Source organism: Caloenas nicobarica, chromosome 1, assembly GCF_036013445.1.
Source record: "Caloenas nicobarica isolate bCalNic1 chromosome 1, bCalNic1.hap1, whole genome shotgun sequence".
In the NCBI taxonomy this organism is placed as follows: Eukaryota; Metazoa; Chordata; class Aves; order Columbiformes; family Columbidae; genus Caloenas; species Caloenas nicobarica.
Window position 1 is genome coordinate 43,826,027 of NC_088245.1, and position 20,420 is coordinate 43,846,446.

General features: G+C 38.7%; 1 protein-coding gene across 5 annotated transcripts in view; it reads right to left on the bottom strand.

Annotated features, from left to right (window-relative positions):
* Nucleotides 1–20,420, bottom strand: part of CNOT4 (CCR4-NOT transcription complex subunit 4) — a 79,187-nt gene that overhangs the window by 38,490 nt on the left and 20,277 nt on the right. For all 5 annotated transcript variants that reach the window (XM_065632490.1, XM_065632472.1, XM_065632463.1 and 2 more), the window contains exon 2: nucleotides 4,272–4,515. In XM_065632490.1, coding sequence (XP_065488562.1) covers nucleotides 4,272–4,445 — 174 coding nt within the window. In that variant the 5' untranslated portion in view covers nucleotides 4,446–4,515. The remainder of the gene's footprint in view (nucleotides 1–4,271; nucleotides 4,516–20,420) is intronic.

The following is a 20,420-nucleotide window of genomic DNA, read 5'->3' on the forward strand; positions in this document are numbered from 1 at the left end:
ACTTTTTCTTTCCCCTCACCCCAAGAAGCATAAGATACTTGTTAAACCTGCTATCACTGATTCCTTATCTAGTAGAGGATTTGAGATCCAAGCAAAGTAGCTACATCAAGTCTTATCAGCATTGTGTGTTTTCAGATGCAAGACATTAAGAGATGTCAACATCACTGATTCACTAAGTTTAGCTGACACCCTCCACTTAAGTTATACAAATCCTCTTTAGCAAAAAGCACAGAAGCCATCTAAACAAGATGTGCCAACACAGAAAACGACCAGATTTTGGTTACACTAACTGCAAGTTGCTGGTAGTCCTACAAGAACTTCATCGAAAGTCCAAATGTCTCTTCTGTAGTCTTTTCTTTAATCAGAGATGGCCCTTGATGAATTCTCAGTCTTCCTGACTAAGTTTGTCTTGTTATTTATGTTTTGCTTTCTTTCAGACTTTCTTCCCCACATTTTCCCAACTGTTGAAAGTTGAGCTGGGATTTATCAAGTATTTTGCTTTCATCACTCCCAGATGGGTCACATTCCTTCCACACAATGGATGTACCAACATTTCCCAGTTGTTGCTTTTCTACCGAATAGGTTCTGAAATGAGAAATACAGAGGAAGTCAATAAGGTTTATGCATAGTATACACCATACTACTTATATCAAGAATAGAAAAATAGCAATTTCCTAAATATTTCTAAATCTCAATTGTTGCACTAAACTACTCAGTTGTGGGATTAAAAGCAGCAGAGGAGAGAACTGACATTCTGAGACTGTATATTAAGACCAGGTCTTCCTTTTGCACAAAAGCAGGACTAGGAGAAACATGGACAAAAACATGCTTAAAGAAGTCGGTTGCTTGGTCATAAATGTAGCAGTTTGCTATATCTCTCCATCTCTAACACAAGGTGCCAGGAGGAAAAGCTTGCTAAATCAATGAACTGGAGAACAAGGCAAAGTCACACCACAGGACCAGATCTGTATCAAGTTATATTATGCGGTGGCAATGCAAAGCAATTAAGAAATGCAAAGGAGCCAGGAGGCTTCTTTACTGTTGGATTTAAAAATTGCAACAACTGACACTAAGGTCCGAGAGTGCTATGCTGTATTAAAGCAACGCAAGGGACTGAAACAGTACATACATTCGTATGATAAACAGTACTTAGACTGCTGAGTTTTAAAGAAAAGCAGCAAGAAGAATCACTGCAAAGATAATCACTAGATTTACAACCAGAACCAGAGAGTCTGGTAACCTGTAAACCAGCTTTTGGCTACAGAAGTCTCTTTTGAGGACAGCATATTTTCATTCTAATTTCACTAGTTAGAAGCTATTTCACTCATAGTTAAGAAATCAATTGACTGGAGAAAACAGGAAGGCTTGCTTAGCATCTTACAATTGACTACACCTACAATTCTGAACAGTACCAGGAATTCAAAGCTGGTCAGTTTTATTTTTTAAAGAACTACTTTCTGTAGTTAATTAAACAGAAACAATTTCCAAGTCTATTTCAGAAGACTCCGACAAAGTTTAGAAAGCTTTTAATGTCTTAAGACTAACAAGAACTAGTTTACAACCAGCAATCAAGTTAAATTCATACTAGCACCTTACTTTCACAAATCAAAACAAAGCAAGTGTTGATCTACTACTGTTACTACCAGGAGGGAACTTAAGACACATTAACTCAATTGACTACAACAACATGAACATATGCTGCACTTGCAAATGTTAACATATATAACAGTTCAAGCATGTGGAAATATCTTCTCCTTGGTAGAAAAAAAAACCTGCAAGCCAACATCTTTTCAGTTAGAAATAAATTAGAAAAGGTTAGGAAAAGAATGGTATGTATGCAATTCACAGTTAAGACCTATCAAGCCACTGTATAGCCAAACTATTTTATCACAAACTTTTCCAAGATCTCCCCCAAACCTCTCAATGAAAATCCCTGGATAATAAACGCCTTCATTGCTCCTCTCCACAGACTAGTGATCAAGTCACTGGAGAACTTGCACTGCATTCAGTCCCACTGGCATAAATAGCAGTTATCTATTATGTAATTGTGCATAACATACTCAGCCTTGCTTTAATATACATTTATTCACAGTCCATTTTGCAATAAGTATCCTGCAGTGGTATGTATGCACATTATAAACGTGACATATCTGCTGAAACCATAGTACGTACTATAAACTCTCCTGCAAAAATTTTGTTGCTTTGCCATTTTCTGTGCTTCAGCATTTTAAGTGGTCACACCCAATACATACCAGAGTAGATATATATTACAAAACTGCTTAGATCTTTTGCCCACAAACCTTACTACACACCGATACGAACTATTTAGACACAAAGACACATACCTGGTTCAGAAGGCCCAGCACACTTCAAGAGGTGGTTTCTTCAGACTTATTTGATGCTGCTGTCAACTGTGTAGCTCAAAATGATTTATTCCCAAGATCTTGATGGGGTCTCTGTGCCACAATGTCTTTGTCTATGCCACAAAAGGAGTGTACTCCTCAGCCTCCTCCACGCAAATCTCCTACAATCCAGCGATATAGCTGCAACTCTACTCAAGAGCATCTGGCAGTCCATGGATGAAGAAAGCATCAAGAACATAATCCTTGGCCATTGTGAAAGAGAAGGTCTCCCAGAACGGTCAGTGTGCTTCGTGCTGATGGTAGCACTCATTCCAGCTTTTCTCCCAAAACTGTTTTTCTGAGCAAACTGTATCCAATTCAGCAAAATATTTGCACATCCAATCTTACTCCAGACTATTCAACATTTAAAAGCTCAGCTGTGGCAGCATCCATATTTCATAGAATCCAGATACCCAGAGGCAGCAAATAGCTTGCTGATGCAATTTTTCAGATAAATTCCACAGATTTCCAATAATGAGTAGGCACAGACAAATCAAACAGTGGTTGGCAAAAAGTAGGGTAATAAATCCAGGTAAATGAAGCGACTTACACAGACAAGGAAATTCCAGAAATCTCATGTTGTACCAGAAAAGAAGTCGTCTTCTTATACTATGAAAATTACTCTACAGCATGTGTCATCTACAGCAGGTATCACATGTCGAGACTGACTGGGCTGATGACAGGTAGATCTTCCTTGTAAAACATACAGCTCAAACACTGCAGCAAATTTGCACCGTTTTTAATAAACGCATGCTGCTGTGGGATAGCCTTCAGGCTTGTGGGGACGTCCAAACAGGTTAGTAGTGATAGCTCCAGCGTAGCCAAAGCCCAAAAGAACAGCAAGAAAATGACTGGAAGTGCTTATAGAAAGCTGTGGCAGCGAATAAAGATCATGAGACCAAGTAAGATTACTTGGAGTCTGAAAAGGGAGCTATAATGAGACAGGAAACCAACAAAGACAAACTAAGGATAGGATCACAATTAAATAGCAGGAGAAAGAGGGGACATAAGTAGCTGTGATTAACAAAAAGAGGAAGGTGAGGCAAGAAAGTCACAATCCAGGGAAGTCGTTAAAGAGAATACGATATTAAGAAAGAATTTTATTAAACATCGAAGATAAGGAAATAATGAGGTTAAACAAAACACTAAAAGGAGGAGAAAAATAATTCAAAGGTAAAAGAAGGCAACTTAGTGAAGCTGAAGTTTATAGTTGTGGTCAAAGTTATCAGCCAGACATCAATTAAGAGACAAGGAGAAATTGTGACTTTCAAAGTACTACCTTTAAGCATTTGGCAATAAGATCAGAATACTAGACAAAAAGTCTTAGCCTATATTTTGAAATGCTTTAAAGTTTAACACCATTGGATATATTTTCCAAAGGTTTTACATGTTTAGTGCCCAGAAAAACATGGGTTAGAAACTTCAGTGCCACAAACAAAACAAGCAGGTGCTTTATAAGCTTGCCTCAGACAGCTCTGATAGTTTAGCTGAACCTTGGCCCTCAGCAAAACACCTGATGCTGGAACTCTCACTGTCCTTCCTGAAAAGACTTTGTTAATGGGTGAGCACCCCAACTCAAAGGATTTTTTTTGCCTCTTTTTTTGGCAGTTCTCCTAGCATCAACATGCCTTGATTCTGATCCGCAGCATTCTCTATTAATCCAGTTCTGAATTTAACAAACCAATACTAGCCATTGCACAACAGCTTTGACATATATGCAGACAGAATCTGAAAGATCCAACACCTCACCCTTGATCTAGGCCATAATTAAATGAATGTTTCCCTGAAGGAAAAGGATGCCGTTGGTACGAACACAATGCAAGAGCCTTGTGATATGTGCAAGACAAGCTGCTGTTCCAGGATATTTACCTTTCTGCAAGCAGGACAAAGTCCATTCTCGTCAGTGCGGATACGATGCCAACAGAAACGACAAATTTGGTAGCCACAGGTGCAAGGAAAGAAGTTGATGTCATCGATTTCCAGAGGCTCCATGCAAAGAGGGCATTCCACAGGGTCTTCCTTAGCATCAGGGCTGCGAGACATCTTTATATGTTCGCAGAGCAGCAAAAGTTTATAATAACTTAATAGACCAAGAAGGTCAGCACTTGAAGGTCTGTAAAAGAAAAAAAAAAGGTTATTAGTACTTTTAACAACCTTTCTTTTGTACCTTTTAATGTTTCAGTTTTTTGTCACTTTCCTTCTCCCCACGTTATCTACTAACACACAATCTACTCCCTAATAAACTTGAGTGTCCCTTCCTACTTATGAGTCACACAAGTAATACGAAAGATAGCACTGGTGATGTACATTCCTACCTGGAGAGGCAAACACTTCTTTGACAGTTCACTAGCTTGTCTAGGTTTCAAACCATATAGTTGCAAAGAAATGCTTAACAGTGTACCCCATATACTGCTTCTAAGTTCTGCCAGCTCCTTTAACTATTGCTATCTTGACATCTTCAAGAAATCCAAAGTAAAATCATTGAATGTAGGATGTCATGTTTAAGATCCATTCACTCCTTTGCTCAGAGACTTGGAACAACATTTAGGTCATCTATTCAGACTTTTCAGTAGGGTTACAGAATTATCAAACAAAAACATGGAAAGCTGCTTACTCAGGAGGATTTGGTTTTTTGGTCATTTTTTGGTCCAGAGACTGATCTCTGAGATCAGCCTTAGGACTGTTAGTCAAGATTTGTCAGGTATGCACCTTTGTACATGTGTCAAACAACTTTAATCAAGTCATTTATGCTTTTCACCAGCCTTCAATTCACATCAAAGCCCAAGTTTATAGATGTGGTCAAAAAACCCCCCTACGTTTTAACTTAGAGTGCAGCTACAAAAAGGTGTTTCTGGATAAGAATTTTGAAGAGAACCAAAATTCAGGTCACCATCTTTTAAACTAATTTCTTCACCTCAGTCATTTGAGTATGCTTCTATTCTGTCAGTTTAAGAATGAAGCACAAGGTTACTTCCAGACTCAAAACAAGGCACACACAGTCATCACTGAGATATTCAATCAGTTTGGGGTATTTTTCTTTTTTCATTTAAGTACCACTCTGGATATTTGAAGTTGTATCTAATCTCAGCAAGCTGTCTCCATCTGCTGGATGAGACACACATGCAGATGGGACAGAATAAAAGGGCAAGAGTAGAATTTTTAGGTGGACCTTTTAGAGGTAGAAAAACCCAAACAAACTAGAAACCCACTGAAAAAGATGTGACCAGAACTGAGAGTTGGATGGATATACTATCTGTAACAAACTATACCGCTTCTTTACAAATAATTGAGCTCAAAAGTTTTTTAAAAATCCAAAATTCTTTTTACAATTATGCCACACACACACAATCAGGAGTCCCCTCTAGTTTCTCAGAGAGTTCCCTCTTTCGTTTCTAATCAAAAACTACTACATCATGTACTATCCAATCTTGCTCCAGGCTTTTAGGAGCAAGCCCAGAAACAAATTCTCACATCCACCTACTTGAAGAAGAGTGACATTTACTCCTGTCCTTGGAAATAAGATGACTGAATGTTTTGAGAAAACCCTTGCTCACAGTTTTCTGTATGTTGTAGTATTAACCTAATGTATCTATGGTTTGATACTTTAACAAACACAAAACCAAAACAGTCCTGTTTATAATCTTCCACACTCAAAACTATACTTCCTTGCATAAAGTCTCTCTCCTAAAGCCCAAGAGGTTCCAGCTCAAGGATAGGATCCCTCTAGCATCAGTCTATAATACTTGTCCCTGTCCTGTACATGTCCTCAGGGACAGAAATTCCTCTGCAAGCAGACAGGAGAGAACCCTGAAGAGGAACAGCATACACACACACAACCAAAGCACCATCCAAATAACACAGCAGAGAATACATAGCTTTATACAGGAGCAGCTGCATCGTAAGTAGGTTAACCTGCGTTCACAGGCTGATATCAGGAGCCATGGGTAACTGCAACTTCGACTAGTTTGGTAGGGAGTGTAGCCTCTAGGCACAAAGTGCTGTTCTGGTAAACATGTACCACTGTCCCAGAGAGAAAGTTCTACTGGATACTCACATAAAAGTAAGGATGAGAGAGAAAGGATTTTAGATGTGCTAAGCATATTTTCTCTTTATGGCATGCACTAACAACACTGTCCTCTTTCTGACCTTCACAATGATTAAAATCAAAAAGTTAAAACTCCTACAATACAGCAGCTTTTACTTCATTATCTATGCTTTCATTAGTGCTATAATTACAATAATTTTGACAAGCTTAAAACCAGGTTCTAGGACCTTACCAGTGTTTTCTACAGAGAACACTAGCAGAATCTGACCTGAAGAAAGGAAAGGATTAGTTTGGGAGCTTTGTCTTGTTTTGAAGAACACATTCCCACTGGCTGAAGAGTGGGAGGAACTGTTAAAAATCCACAGCAAATTATTTAATTGCTTATTATGCAGATAACTTAACACACATTGCTATAGCAACCCTTACATTTCTTGTAAACTTTTCACACTTGTGCAGCAGCAAAACCATTACAACATGGAAGTGACATTAAACTGAAATATGGTATAAACTCAGATTTTCTGCAGTTTAGATTTGGAATTGACTTTGTCACAGATCTCCAAACAACAGGTCAGTAAGCAGACACCATATTCCCTTCAACCATGTACTCATTCCACCGCACGCTTAGCAACTTTGAGCTTACTGAAACATGTCTAAACAAAGCCATACTAGTGCTAGCGAAGCTGTAGTTAAAAGTGCAGTTTGGAAGAAACTTCAGCCACCACAGTAAAACTACTGATTTAGGAAGTTACTATTTGGAATCTCTGCTAAGAAATGTCATCAGTTCATGTGAAAAAAAAGTGTGACATATTAGCAAGTGTCTCTGGGATATACAGACGAGCTCTAACAAAACTGCAATATGATTAACATTTATGAGCTGTTTAACACTAAGAGTTCAGCAGCTGCTAGCAATAATGCCGATAGCTTGATTCAGTTAGCAAGTGGCCTGTTATTTTACAACAAGGAGTGAAGAGCAGCTGTGTGCCATATTTCTTGAAAACAAGTAAGAGGCAATATTTATTTATTTGAAAAAAGACCATTCAAGCATCCCATTTAGAAATCCTCCACTGAAGTGTGTCTCCTTTTTAGGAGGGTTTATATACCAGTGTCTGTGCTTCAACTCCACATCAGAACAATGCTTGTTTTTTTCAAAACTGGAATAACATGCGTAGTAAGGCATCATTAATGCATTGTTCATATGGCACTACCGAGAAACAGTGTAACTAGTCAGCTCTAAAGCTATTCCAAAGCTATTCCAAACAATTCAAGATTAAGGTCACAGGAAAAGCAATGCAGCCATGGTAAAAAACAAAAGGCAGTTTTACATGCTGTGTTTAATCCAGAGTATTTGGTCTTTGGGATCAAATTCAAAGAGATAAAATTAATAGCATCTTAGGAGAAGAAAGGAGGAAGGTCGCACACATGTGCACATGCGATACAAGCAGCTAGAATTTGTCCAGTCACTTTCCAAAACACCAATGACTGCAGCCAAACGGGGCTCCGACAGTTCCACATCCTGTTTACAGGAGACTCTGCCAAACAGTTCATGCACACAGGGATGCAGCCGAGGTGGGCAACGTCCAGCAGCATCTTTTAGATTCAGTGAATTTGTAATAGGTTATAACCAAAATATAGAAATATATAGTTGTGTGTCTTATCTCTTCCGCCACGCCAATAAGTTCCTTTCTTCTTCAAATACATATGCAAAATGAAAAAAAGATAATTTTTCATTAACTCTGAAAAGTGCTTACTTAAGTGGATTTGTCAGCTGTGTCTAATCAGCTTCACTGTACAATTGTTTCTCTTGATGAAATCCTCCAAATATTGCAGCCAGGGAAAAAAGAGATCCTACTATTTGAGTGTACTTGCCTAAACACAATTTTACTTTTAATATAGGCAGAGATTTCAGTCCATTTAGGATGCAGACATTGCCCTTCCCTTTTTCAATTGAGGTGAGCAAGTTTAGCTTCCAGCAGTTTATCTTCCCTTCTCAATTTTAAAAGGATTCATAAAAAAGGGGGGGCAGGGGGAAAACAACTAGCTTCTTATCTATTCTTTTTCCTCAAATGTACCAGTTTGAGACTTTGCATACACTCCTCATCTCCTCACAGCACACACCAGAACATCTCCACTTGCTAGCAGTTCATTTTAGTACACGTGTCCCTTAAAGTTTAAGTCCTGCCCTGGGAGGGCAGACACGTTCTCCCCCTCACACAATGGACTGAATCCTGCCTTGTTACTTGCTTTAAGACACCAAAAGCATCACAGCCAAAAGTTGTCAAAATTTAGCCATGAAAAACCTGAGCAAAGGACTCGCATCCCAAGAAGTATTTGGAGACTTAGGGCCTCTTGAAGGAAAAAAATCCAGACGTGTTAGCTAATGTTTCACTTAAAGTTCAAACATACCTGACAGTTGAAGTGAAACAGGTCAGAGTCTATGCACCAAACCTTTAGTAAGGGCTCATTAAACTTACGCAAACAGAAACTCATACTTTTCTTCACGGCCTTGTATCTTTTGAAACTCATCAGCCCTGACAAGTCTCAAGAACACAGTGCGGATGCTGCCTGTGTAACACCACGGAGAAGGCAGCTCCCACCCTGAGATCCCCGTTCCCACCCTGACAAAGGATCAGTCCCCTTTCCACACTTCACCTCCATGGTGATCCCACATCCAAGCTGGAGACTAAAAGGCAAGCAGACTACCAGCAGCAGCTGTAAATGGGTTATCCCCCCCTTAAATCACGGGAGCAGCAGCAGCTCTGTCAGGCCAGCACAGGGGCACAGCAGCCCCTGCTTGGAAAAAAATCTCCTCCTGCCAGTGACTCTGCTGAAAGGAAAGCAGCCTTCATCACCTTGGTCTCTCAACTTAAAAAAGGCTATCACCTCATTGCATTGCAGTGACCACTGGATGGTTTACATCAAAACCTTTTCTAGGCAGGGAGGGAGATGCAGCAAGTTAGACGTTCAGGGCCCCACAGAGAACCAATATAGGAGAAAGTTCATATATGTGTGTCCCAAATCATGGACGGTTGGTCTAGTCATTAAAACATCGAGTCTTGGGTCTTAATTAAGTCATCCACATAATTCAGAAAAAAAAACCTGGGGAACTTCCCCAGGTCACCTCTGACATGTTACCTTCTACTTGCCTGTCTTTTTCTGAAGCACTACACAAGGAAAGCGATGCCTTTCTCCCATCAGCCCTTCACTCTCACCAAAATACAGTGATATTTTACAATCATCTGGTTAGCAACACTGACACAGGAGACAGCACGAGTGCTGAAAATGGGCTATGCTTTTCTAAGTTTTATGGTGCTGTTACTGAGAACAAAGACACCTCAGTAGCAAGCAAGCATGCCCTTGAATTCATTCAAGTTAATTTTCATTTGAGACAGCGGGAAGTTCACTTCCTACTTCTTTTTCCTGACCACACTGAACATTTAAAGCAAACTGTACTACTAATTGCAAAATCATGCCCAGTAACTGCATGATCTGTTTTCTCTCATGTCTTCTCTCAGGAATAATGTTTATTAATCTGTCTGAGGTCTGCACCTACATTTTGATGACAGTACAAACAAAATGTAAGAAAAGTAACAGGTAGACAAAGTCCCAAATGTTTAGAAAGTATGACCAGGAATCAAGTAGCCAACTCAGAATTTTTAAAGACAGTGTTAACACCGACTAGGATTATCCCCAAGTTATTTAGCTCAAAGAGGTCAGAACTGAAGTCTCTAGAGCCTCCTCTGCTTTAAGCCTCCCTGCAGATGCTTGGGGAGCTCACTCTCACAGTTTCGGGCTTCAAATTCTGCCATCATAAGCAGTCGTAACGTCACTTGAACCAACAAGACTAACACATAACTATTATTGCTGGGTCATATTTTACCTAAAGCAATCCTCCATCCAGTTTATCACACAGCCATGCAGAAGCTCACACCAGCACAGGGAAGACTTAGAAAAAGCACCCGGGGGTAGTAACTGTTCAAGCAGCATATTCAGCAACAGTACAAAAATCAGCCATTCACTAGATAAGTTTCAACCTAATGCCCTCAAGGCATACTAATAACAAAAATAGAAGAGTCAGATGCCATCTGCTAAATGAAAAGGGAACTAATTATTCTTTATAAATCCAGTGTGATCACAAACTATTTCAAGACAGTTATGTGGCAAAAAAGATGCTTTTCACTCATTTAAACTGAACCAAGAATTGGTCACCGTAGGCTTGTTATAGGACTCAGAGCTTTCATGCATAAACGGTTACATCCTATCAGTGACACATAAATGTCATGATGTTATTTACTCAAATAAATTACTTTCTTACAAATCGTGAGCAGAATCAAGGTGTTAAATTTTATTTAGAAAGAGAATAGGCCAAATAAGATTCTGACAAACTCATCCACAAGCACACAAAGCACTTGACACAATTATTGAAGACCACGACACTGTCGTAGCATCTAGGTCAACTCATTAAATGAAATTAAAAGCATGATATTGCTATATAATTTTCCAAATTAATTCTCTGCATTCATTCACATTAGAACTTGAATGCTAGTTTTCCTGATTTTCTCTTTCCGCATGTCTCCATTTCATTTTTGTACCCATAGCACAGCTATATATAGACATAATATACCAAAAGCATGTGGATAATGAATTAGAAGTGGGTTATACAACTACCAGTTTAAATATCTTACAAGTCTATGCCACAGACAGTGACCATCTCATATCTGTATACAGATTCCAGCATGATTACTTCTGGCTTCTCAGGACACAAGCAGAAGATGCTCAAGGAACAGGTGAAACAAAATAGCCATACCTATATAGATTTGTATACAGCAAATTATATATCACAAATTGTTGTCAAAGAATGTTGCAGAGACCATAACTTATCATGCAAAAAAAAAATCTGTCAAAAAATAGATCCATCAGCTGTCAAACATTAAATACGTTCAATCTGAACTATCTTGAATTCCCTAAATCTCTTATTACTGGGAAAAAGGGTGCTAGTCCACTTCTTGTACTTTTTCTTCAGAGCATCTGCTACCAGTCACTGTCAGAAAGAGGATCCAGATAGATCAGCTTGCCAGTCATGCAGCAACCACAGGCAGCTATTAAACAGGCTATTTGGGGAACAGAGAGAGTCTTTATTCTGTTCACGCAGCACTGTAGCACAAAACACTCATTCTGCAGTCGGGGTACCTACACACCAGCGTACCATAGTTCAATTTTTCCATAATGCAGTATTCTGTTTAGTCCTTAGTAAGGTAATACATACTCAAACACACACTTGTTCTCCTTGTAAATCTGTGAAGCACTTGGAAAACCCCTATCCTTTCCATGTCCAGTTTTCGCCTTGTTTGAAGACTAGCATATTGATTTCATTGTAGAAGACTCACATTCTAGCACAGCAGCACCATCTGACAGTTGGAACAGTGTTTTGTAAAAGGCAGCTTAGAGATTAGAAGTTTTGTTAATGCATATACATGCAGTAATTTATGATATGACAATATTTACTTGTAAAGGCGGTCACTAACATAACAACACATATTGCACAACAGTGCAGAGTACCCCAGCAGACTGAGTGCTTACTGATAATGAAATGAGCTAACGCTGTGCAGGCACTCGCACTCCCAAAGCACAGAGCCCAGGTGAGCGATGGCAGTTCCACCTCACCAACCTGCGCTTCCATCTGTTTCACACAAGTTTCCAACCCCCAGTCTCCCCAGTGCTTTTACCTCCGCAGACTAAAAACTCCAGACATAGATGTTTCATTGGTGCTGTCCCGAGTAAATTTGGGGACACTGGCTGGAACAGCCCATGTTGCAATCCTCTGAAGCATGACTTTGTGCAAATGAAGTATCTATGAATTTCTCGTTCTTCTGCTGCCTTTTACTCACTAGGACTTAAAAATCACTTATTTTAAAGACAGACTGCAAGTTAACCCTCCTGTCAATTTAAACTAATTTTTATGTTTAAACTAAAGTATATTTTCTTCTATAACTACTATATATGTTGATCTACAACTAAATAAAGTGTTTTTTTAAACTCAGAAAGTCTCTGCATTACCCATACTTAAGTTGTTGCTGTTTCCATACATAACATGTTCCTCTGATTTTTAAGGGTTTGTTTCTTAACCCAATATCACTGGTACATTTAATAACTTCTTTTAGGAAAAAAAAAAATCTACACAGACTTTTCAAACTAGCAAAGCATAGAAAAGTCATATAAAGTCTTAGATATGCTTGTAATATAAGACAGTATGTTCACAAAACTTGAAACCAATTAAAAATATCTAAAAGTAGCAATGTTAACAGTAGGTTATATCTCCAAATCCTTCAAGATTTCAGAACTAGTATAGCATATCCTCATTTTCCTTTCCTGAGGGTAATAAAAGAAAAAAGCTTTTTCACCTTAAGAGAATTGGTTCCTCCAGTGAAAGTGAACACATCATTGAATTAGTAAATTAAAGTGACTTGGCATGACCATGCATTTAAGAAAAGTTGGTACAGCTGGTAAACAGATTTCAGTTCTTTGGCTAGTGAACTCCAGTAGAGTAATTAATGCTAGAACTCAGTACTAGTATCAATCAATGAGTATTGATTATATGTTGAATATGATGAGTACTAGAGGAAACGCTAATTTATGTGACAAAGATCACTAAGTAGTAGACTTGCATTATAACACTTGTCAAACTGATTTTTATAGGGGAGTTAAGCAAACAAACTTATTTTAAGAGACATGATCTGCAGATCAATTTAAAATTTAAATAACAAACCACAAAACCCATGACCCAAAAAGCACAACATGCTGCCCAAGTGACCACACCAGTGCCACCCTTCCCCTTTGCACAGCAGTCCAGGCTGCTCTCCTCTCTGTCCCGTGACACAGCTCAGCTCTGCCTGTCTCCTAGGCAGCCCTCTCACCAGCTCCCACTTTTCACCAATCCCTCTGGTGTCATTCAGCCTATTCATATTTTCCTAGGATGCCTTCATCCAAAAGAGGAGAAAACCAGTGTTTGCTCCAGGCTTCTGGCTACCGTAGTTTTTAATCAGTCTGTTTCTTTCTTCGCTGAAGAAGAGAGGTAAGAACACTCCATTCTGTAACGAAAATTTCTTGCACTAGCTTTTATTGGACTGTATACTTAATAATAAAGGCCAATATTCCCAGATCCAATTATAAAGAAAAGCTTGGCTCTGAAGAGCTCCACAGCCTTTAAAGAGAGACGACCCAGAAATTCTCACACACAGGGTAAAAAAAAAAAAAAAAAAAAAAAAAAAAAAAAAAAAAATCACCTCACTTGAGGTTGCAAGACTGTATTTGAATATAACCCAGTTTGCAACATCCTGCCAGCAGCCATCACCTCCTGGATAATTTACCAGAAGGACTTATTTTTGACCTGCTGCTCCAGCTGCATTAGTTCACATACACTTAATATCACAACTGGTCTGATCTGAAAGGATTCCTGAAGAACAAGAGTCATACATACCATCACTGAAGTACAATCTAGCACAGAGCATCACCAATGCAGTACGCTCAGAAAGAAGCATATGCAATTTTCTTTTTTTTTTTAACATACTTGCATTAAAGGACAGCTCAGCTTTTGCATTGAAAAACCTCTCATTTGCATTTTCATGGTGCAGCACGAACAAGACTGCTGCAGCATCTCTAGAAGCCCTAGCCTGCCTGTCCAGCTGTACTCATTGATTACAACAGTTGTGCTATCCAGTGCAAAAACCCTGTAAACAGTTTTCTTAATAACTCCTGGATATTTGTGTTATTCAAATGAAGGAAAAAGAATACCTCCTGCAAACAGATTTCCAGAGATTTTTTTTATTACCTATTAGATAAATACCTTCCTCTATAGCAAAAAGATTTTTTGTGATCTGCCCATGAGGAAGCAGCTACAGAAACCGTATGTTCCACAGAAAGCATAACTAAGGAAAATGCCTTGGACCCAAGGCACGCTACACATGAAATTTTTCTCTTTGGATTTAAAAAAAAAATTCACTGATCTTAAATTATTAAAAATGCAACACTACTTTTTGCTCTTAGTGGAACAGTATCCAGTAGCTAACACACACACAATTCTGAAATTATTTAAGGAATAATACTAAAAGTTAGTATGGGGGCGAGGGGGAAGAAGCACAGAAAAGCGGGATAAAAGCTGATCACACCAAAGAGATACACATTCTAATTTGCATTATATGCATTATAAAGACACACACATATTTCTGTGGCCCATAAGAATTACCAAAATGACTTGCAGAAAACTAGGCACAAAGTAAAAGACTGACTGATTGCAGGTCATGTTTCTTGTCTCTGCCTGCTAAGTATCTCAGGAACCTTCCAAATTCCTTAATTCTCCCTTATGAATTGTTGAGATGTCACAGCAATATTGAGTGATAACAAACTGGAAAAGTGTATCAGCCACATATTAGTACTATTAAAAAACCCTCACACAACACAAATAGCAAGCAGTAAATTTTCTGCTCATTTACAGGTGGGGAGGATTGAGCACTCCACCTGCGTTGCCTCTAGCTGAGAGCCCCCTTGAACACTGTTCTTAATTCTACAGACTGCTCAAGATGCTCTTCTTGAACAGAAAGAAAAAAGTGAATGTACTAGATAACTCTTTTTCTTTGTTACCAAGACATGAATTAAATTAAGAGTTATTCACTGTGAAGCTTAATAACACAGATGAATACACTTCAGATTTAGCAAATGGGAGATCCAAGTCAGTGTTAGCAACAACCCCTCAGTTCCCTTCAGCAACATCCTTGAAATTAGGAAAGCATAAACTAAGACACCAGGAAAATCTAAGAACACATTTTAAATCATTCTTATCAAAGCTCTTTATGTAAGTGTTAAAATTTGCTTAAAACCACCTTCAGAAAATGGATGATAAAATACTTAATGTTGATTTGTTTTCTCCACACCTTCTCAATTAAAGGTGCATTTATTATACACTTCAACTCCTGCAGTTGTTCAACATTTTCAAAAGAGAACAAAAGGATAACTTGACCTTTAAGTATTACAGACCTACTATGCGCTTTTCCAGTCATTTTAAACAGCAAACACAAACATATCAGCCTAATTATTGTTTTCTTAGCAACAACAGTGTTAGGTCTCCCATGTTTTTCCATAATCCATGAAAGAATAAAGACTTCTTAGCTGGGCTGGAGGGAAGAGAAGTACCAAAACAAGTCTAAGACTGAGAAATGTGCACAGAGAAAGCCTTATACAGCTCATCTGTAAGTTCTGGATGAACAGTGATTCCAGCTTGAGTGCTTCTGCTAATCAAGTAATAATGCAAAGCACTGAGCTCAGAAGAATAAAAACTCTTTGTCAAAGTCCATGCACTCCTCAGTGCCCACAACTCTATCATGAAACTCACTGGCATCTGATGCCAGAGATCAGAGGGCTGGCATGAAGCACACTGTGTGACACATTGATTAGCAAATCAACAGCCACATACAGCACTGAATTGAACATGCTTGCTTATTCTTATACAAGTAAAACACAAACTTCATCACTTCCCTGGTCAGAAACTGTGAAGCACCTATGTCAGTGCCACACCTCACTTGTACTTGAACTGTAATCTTAATTTATGAAAAAAATAAACCACAGCAATTCCTTATTTCATGCTGGAATTATGCTTCACAGAGATCTCAAAACATCTTCTGATTCTCCAGGCTATAGCTTTAATCCTGACTACTCAAAGTGTCCTATTGGATGCCATGAGGCAATAAAGCCTTCACAGGATTTACTTAATAAGAACTGTAATAACCAGAACAGTCTGCATGGTACAGATGCAATATCAACAGGATGCATGCCTCACTCCTGAGAGTTTCTATAGACCTCAAAAGAAAAAAAAAAAAAAAGGCAAGGGAAAGCAGCCCAATCTGTACATAAGGAAATCTACATTCTTTAAAAAGAGTCACAAAATGATGGAAAGAACTCCAGAGATACCACTCCTCCAGAGCTGAAGCTGCTCCTCTGGAAAGCGGGCAGGAGCCACGCTTGACCTCTCTCTTCTCAAGGCAGAAGCTTCCACACCGAGGTCAGCCCTATAAGCAGGAGCATCAGCACATGGCTAACTAGACCTCAGCTTTAACTGAAGAAGACAGAAGAGAGTAAGAAAGCAGCAATTATATGATGAGAAAAAGAATCAACTGCTCATTGCCACACAAGCCATTATTGAAAAGCTCAGGAACAGAACAGAGAAAGTAAAAAGTTAAATTTTAAAACTATCATTCTATATATCCGGATCCAGAGATATAGTGTAGGAACTGTGATTCTGTGTGCTGCTATTCCACCATATAGGAAAGAGTGCAAGGAAAACTGCTGGAGCAGTAACAGCTTCTGACAGGTTTACTCTATCAGCTTTTTTGCACTGTAACATTTAAAATACTTCCAAGTCTGAATTGAGTACCCTGCCTTTTAATGATGCCAGTTACATACAGTCAAACCAAGATGAATAGCGCTTTTTCCCCTCCTCCTCCCCACCCCGTCTCTTTTTTTTTTTTTCCTTTTTTTCCTTTCTGGTAATTCAGCCATAATTTTTCTTCATGTACATCACATTTTTTGAATATGCTGTGGTCTACAGCTCAGTGGTACAGAGCAGACATAACACACACAACTGCAATACATGACAATGTGAATTTCCAAATTCAGGTCTGATGGGAAAATAAGCCATTACATTTTGTACAGTCGTTTCTTGAAATGAGGCTTAGGAGGGGCAAGGGAGGAAAAAAAAAAATCCAAACAAAACACACAAAACCACACACAGCAAACCACAATCAAACCGATCCCCTGGTTCAAAGTGTTCCTGACTCAGCACAGTAAGAACAAGCCAGAATTTTCTCTTTAGGAGCATCAAGCCAAAGTTAATGAAGTTGCATTTTGAATTTTCAAGGAAAACACGCAGTTTGGGAAAGATCGTGACAATCAGCAACCAGTCACAGAACGCTGACACGTAAATTGCCATTCCCAGTCATTAAACATCACAAAAATCTTTAATATATTAAGCAGGAGTCTAGAATTGGGATTTCTTGCCTGTATTTACTAGAATATAATTGAAAAATCTCCAATGTCTTAATACACATGGCCTGCAAAATTGGCAAAAATAGTTTTCCCCTCAATCCCTGCACATTCATTCTTTAGCTGATAGCAATTAGAGCCTGTATTGAAAAAAGCTACAAATGAGGAGTGCAAATTTATAAAATCAAACGTAATTAATGCTTGATTAGACAGTTTTGAATCAAATTTCAGTGAGGTAAAGGATAAATCTCTTCACAAACATTTTATGCAAAAGAGCTATAAACTCTAGTTCACATTTATTTTTAATGCCATTTTGCTTAAGATTTTGGCACACATTTAGTTTAGAAGTCATTTGCAGGTTTACTTTCACAGAGTCTGGTCAGTCACACATCTTGATCAGGCAGCTGGGGAGGATCCCAGTCCCTACCTACTGAGCCTGTACTTCAAAACTTTTGCTAATGCTTTGCAGATGCTTCTTAATGGGTAGCTGCAGTAGCATATTTTTAGGAAAAGGAACTGATAGTAAAAACATTTTAGAGAAGACTTTGCATACTCTTCCTTCACTGAAAGCAAATGTTTTTCTTAGAAAAGTGTTAAGATACTTCAGAGAAAATAAGTAGATTGAATTTCTTTGCCTCTCCTCCTATTGGGTTTACAGAATCAGAGGTACACTGGCACTCTCAGTATTGCACATTATTTCAGCATCCAGCCAGGTATTAACCATCCAAATAAGTATCCATTCATAAACAGAAACGCATCAGATTCTCCAGGTGTGAACAAATACTGCAAAGCCTAGAGCTTTTAAGATTTAGTCTATAATTAAGTCAAATGACCATGCTAGTTAGAGCTAGAGTTAGCAGGCAGTCAAAACAAGAAGAGGAAAAAATATCCAACTGTCCACAGAGAGACATGTCACCCCCCATAAATAATTTTTTGAGCAAAGTCATAGAACATGTGGACCAGAACAATTTTGTTTTCTCCTTAAATTTCAAAATGGCTTTCAATAGGGTTCTGCTGACCTCTCTGAAGAAACTAAGCTGCCATCAGAAGTGTCTGTCCTCTCATGGATTAAGAATTGATTTTAAAACTTAGGGGAAAAAAAAAGTAGAAACAACAAGGGAAGTCAACCATGGGAGCTCCACACAATTCTCTGGTATCACAGATGTAAGTCATACTGTTTATTAGTGATTGGAGAAAGAAAGCAAGGAAGAAGTGGATGAAAGTTACTACACCAAAAGACTTGCCATTTAAGACCAGTACAGACATCTGAAGGATCTAATGAGATCGAGGAGTGATAAGATCGTATGAAATATATTGTTACTAAATGCCAAATGATGCAATCAAGGAAAAAGGACTTCTAAATGAGCACAATGATGTGCCAATCTACTTAGTAGTTTTAAGGAACAAGCTCTCTGAGCTGTCGTAAGTATCTCCTGTAACATCAACTCAGTAATCAGTCACAAACTAAATACAAGGAACTATGAGAGGAAAAAAAAAAAGCACCAAACAATATCACTGTGGAATTCTACAATGCACCTGCATCCTGTACTCCGAATAACTCTGCTTTCCTCTCCCGACACGCAGAAAGAACTAGCAAGCACAGAAGAAATAATGGGAATTACCAAATGTATCATAAGGAACAAAACTGACCCGCTGGAAAAAGGGTACTGTGGGTACATAAGTAAAATGGAAGAGGCAAACAGAGAATATGTATATATTCACATTTATATATGTTACATTATATATGTGTACATAAATAAATAAATAAAACACTGTGCTTGGTTAAACTGTGAAACTCCTTGCTATCAAAGGTTGCAGATGACAGAATTTAAACTGCTTAAAAATAATCAGACAAGCTAAGCAGGATGGAAGATACAGTATAAAGTGAGTAGTTCAAACACTATTAAGCAGAAAACACACTGCCAAGGAAGTGGCTGGGCTTGACACTCCTGGGCTGGAGAAGTCCACAGACTTATGGACTGCTACCAGAAAGCATCCTAGAAACTATCGCTATGTTCACCCTGATCTTACAGTCTTCTCTAGAGCATCTGCTGCTGGCCACTAACCACGGCAAGATACTGGGACAGACAGTTTTGTTCTGATCTAGCACAACAGTTCTTGCACATGGTATTAATCTAATTTATTACAAAAGTTCCACACTTTTTAGAAACATAAAAGGGGAAAAGAACCATTAACGCATACCACTGAGTTTGAGTGGTTTTGGACACTGGTATCCTTCTACGTATTTTTAATTTTATTTCCTATCCCCAGAGCTGACTTTAGCATTTTGATAAGCACGCGTTTACAGCAACTGGAACCTGACAGAGCATAAGCAGTTATTCACCTAGCATCTGCTAAACAGAAGGAAGTGAAAGAAATGCACCATACAGAAAAGACAGGGCAGGTACAGAGATTTCCATGTTTAACTTAAATCAGGAAAAGTTCTCCTCCAGTAACTCCACCAGAAGTCCTGAAGCTGGTTACCAGCAGCTAGCCAGGCAACAGATACACACAGAGAGCACAGTTTTAATCTAAAGAGTGACTGAAGTGTCACTGAAGGGAAAAACAAGAGCAGCTACATAAACCCAGTTTGAGCAGCCTCCAGGAGGGTTCCTGCTTATCACCTGCTGGCAAACCTTATCACATCAACACTCCCACTAGGTGGAGAAAGATCATCCTCAAACACTTTCTGCTTGTATCCTCTCAGCTAGGCAACATAATCAGGAGTTTGAATATGTGCATTTTCACTTTGCTGTGGATAAGGTTTCTGGGAAGAATATTAGTTAATCATGTATTTGTTCAGATTAAGAGTTCAAGCCCACTTCTACCAATAATTTAGGGCTGGACTCCACAGTAATGCTGTACTTACAATAAAGTAATTCACAGCCAAGTTACAAGAGCCTGTATCCCAGTGCTCCCTTCAGTTTACTGCCAGACGAAGCTTG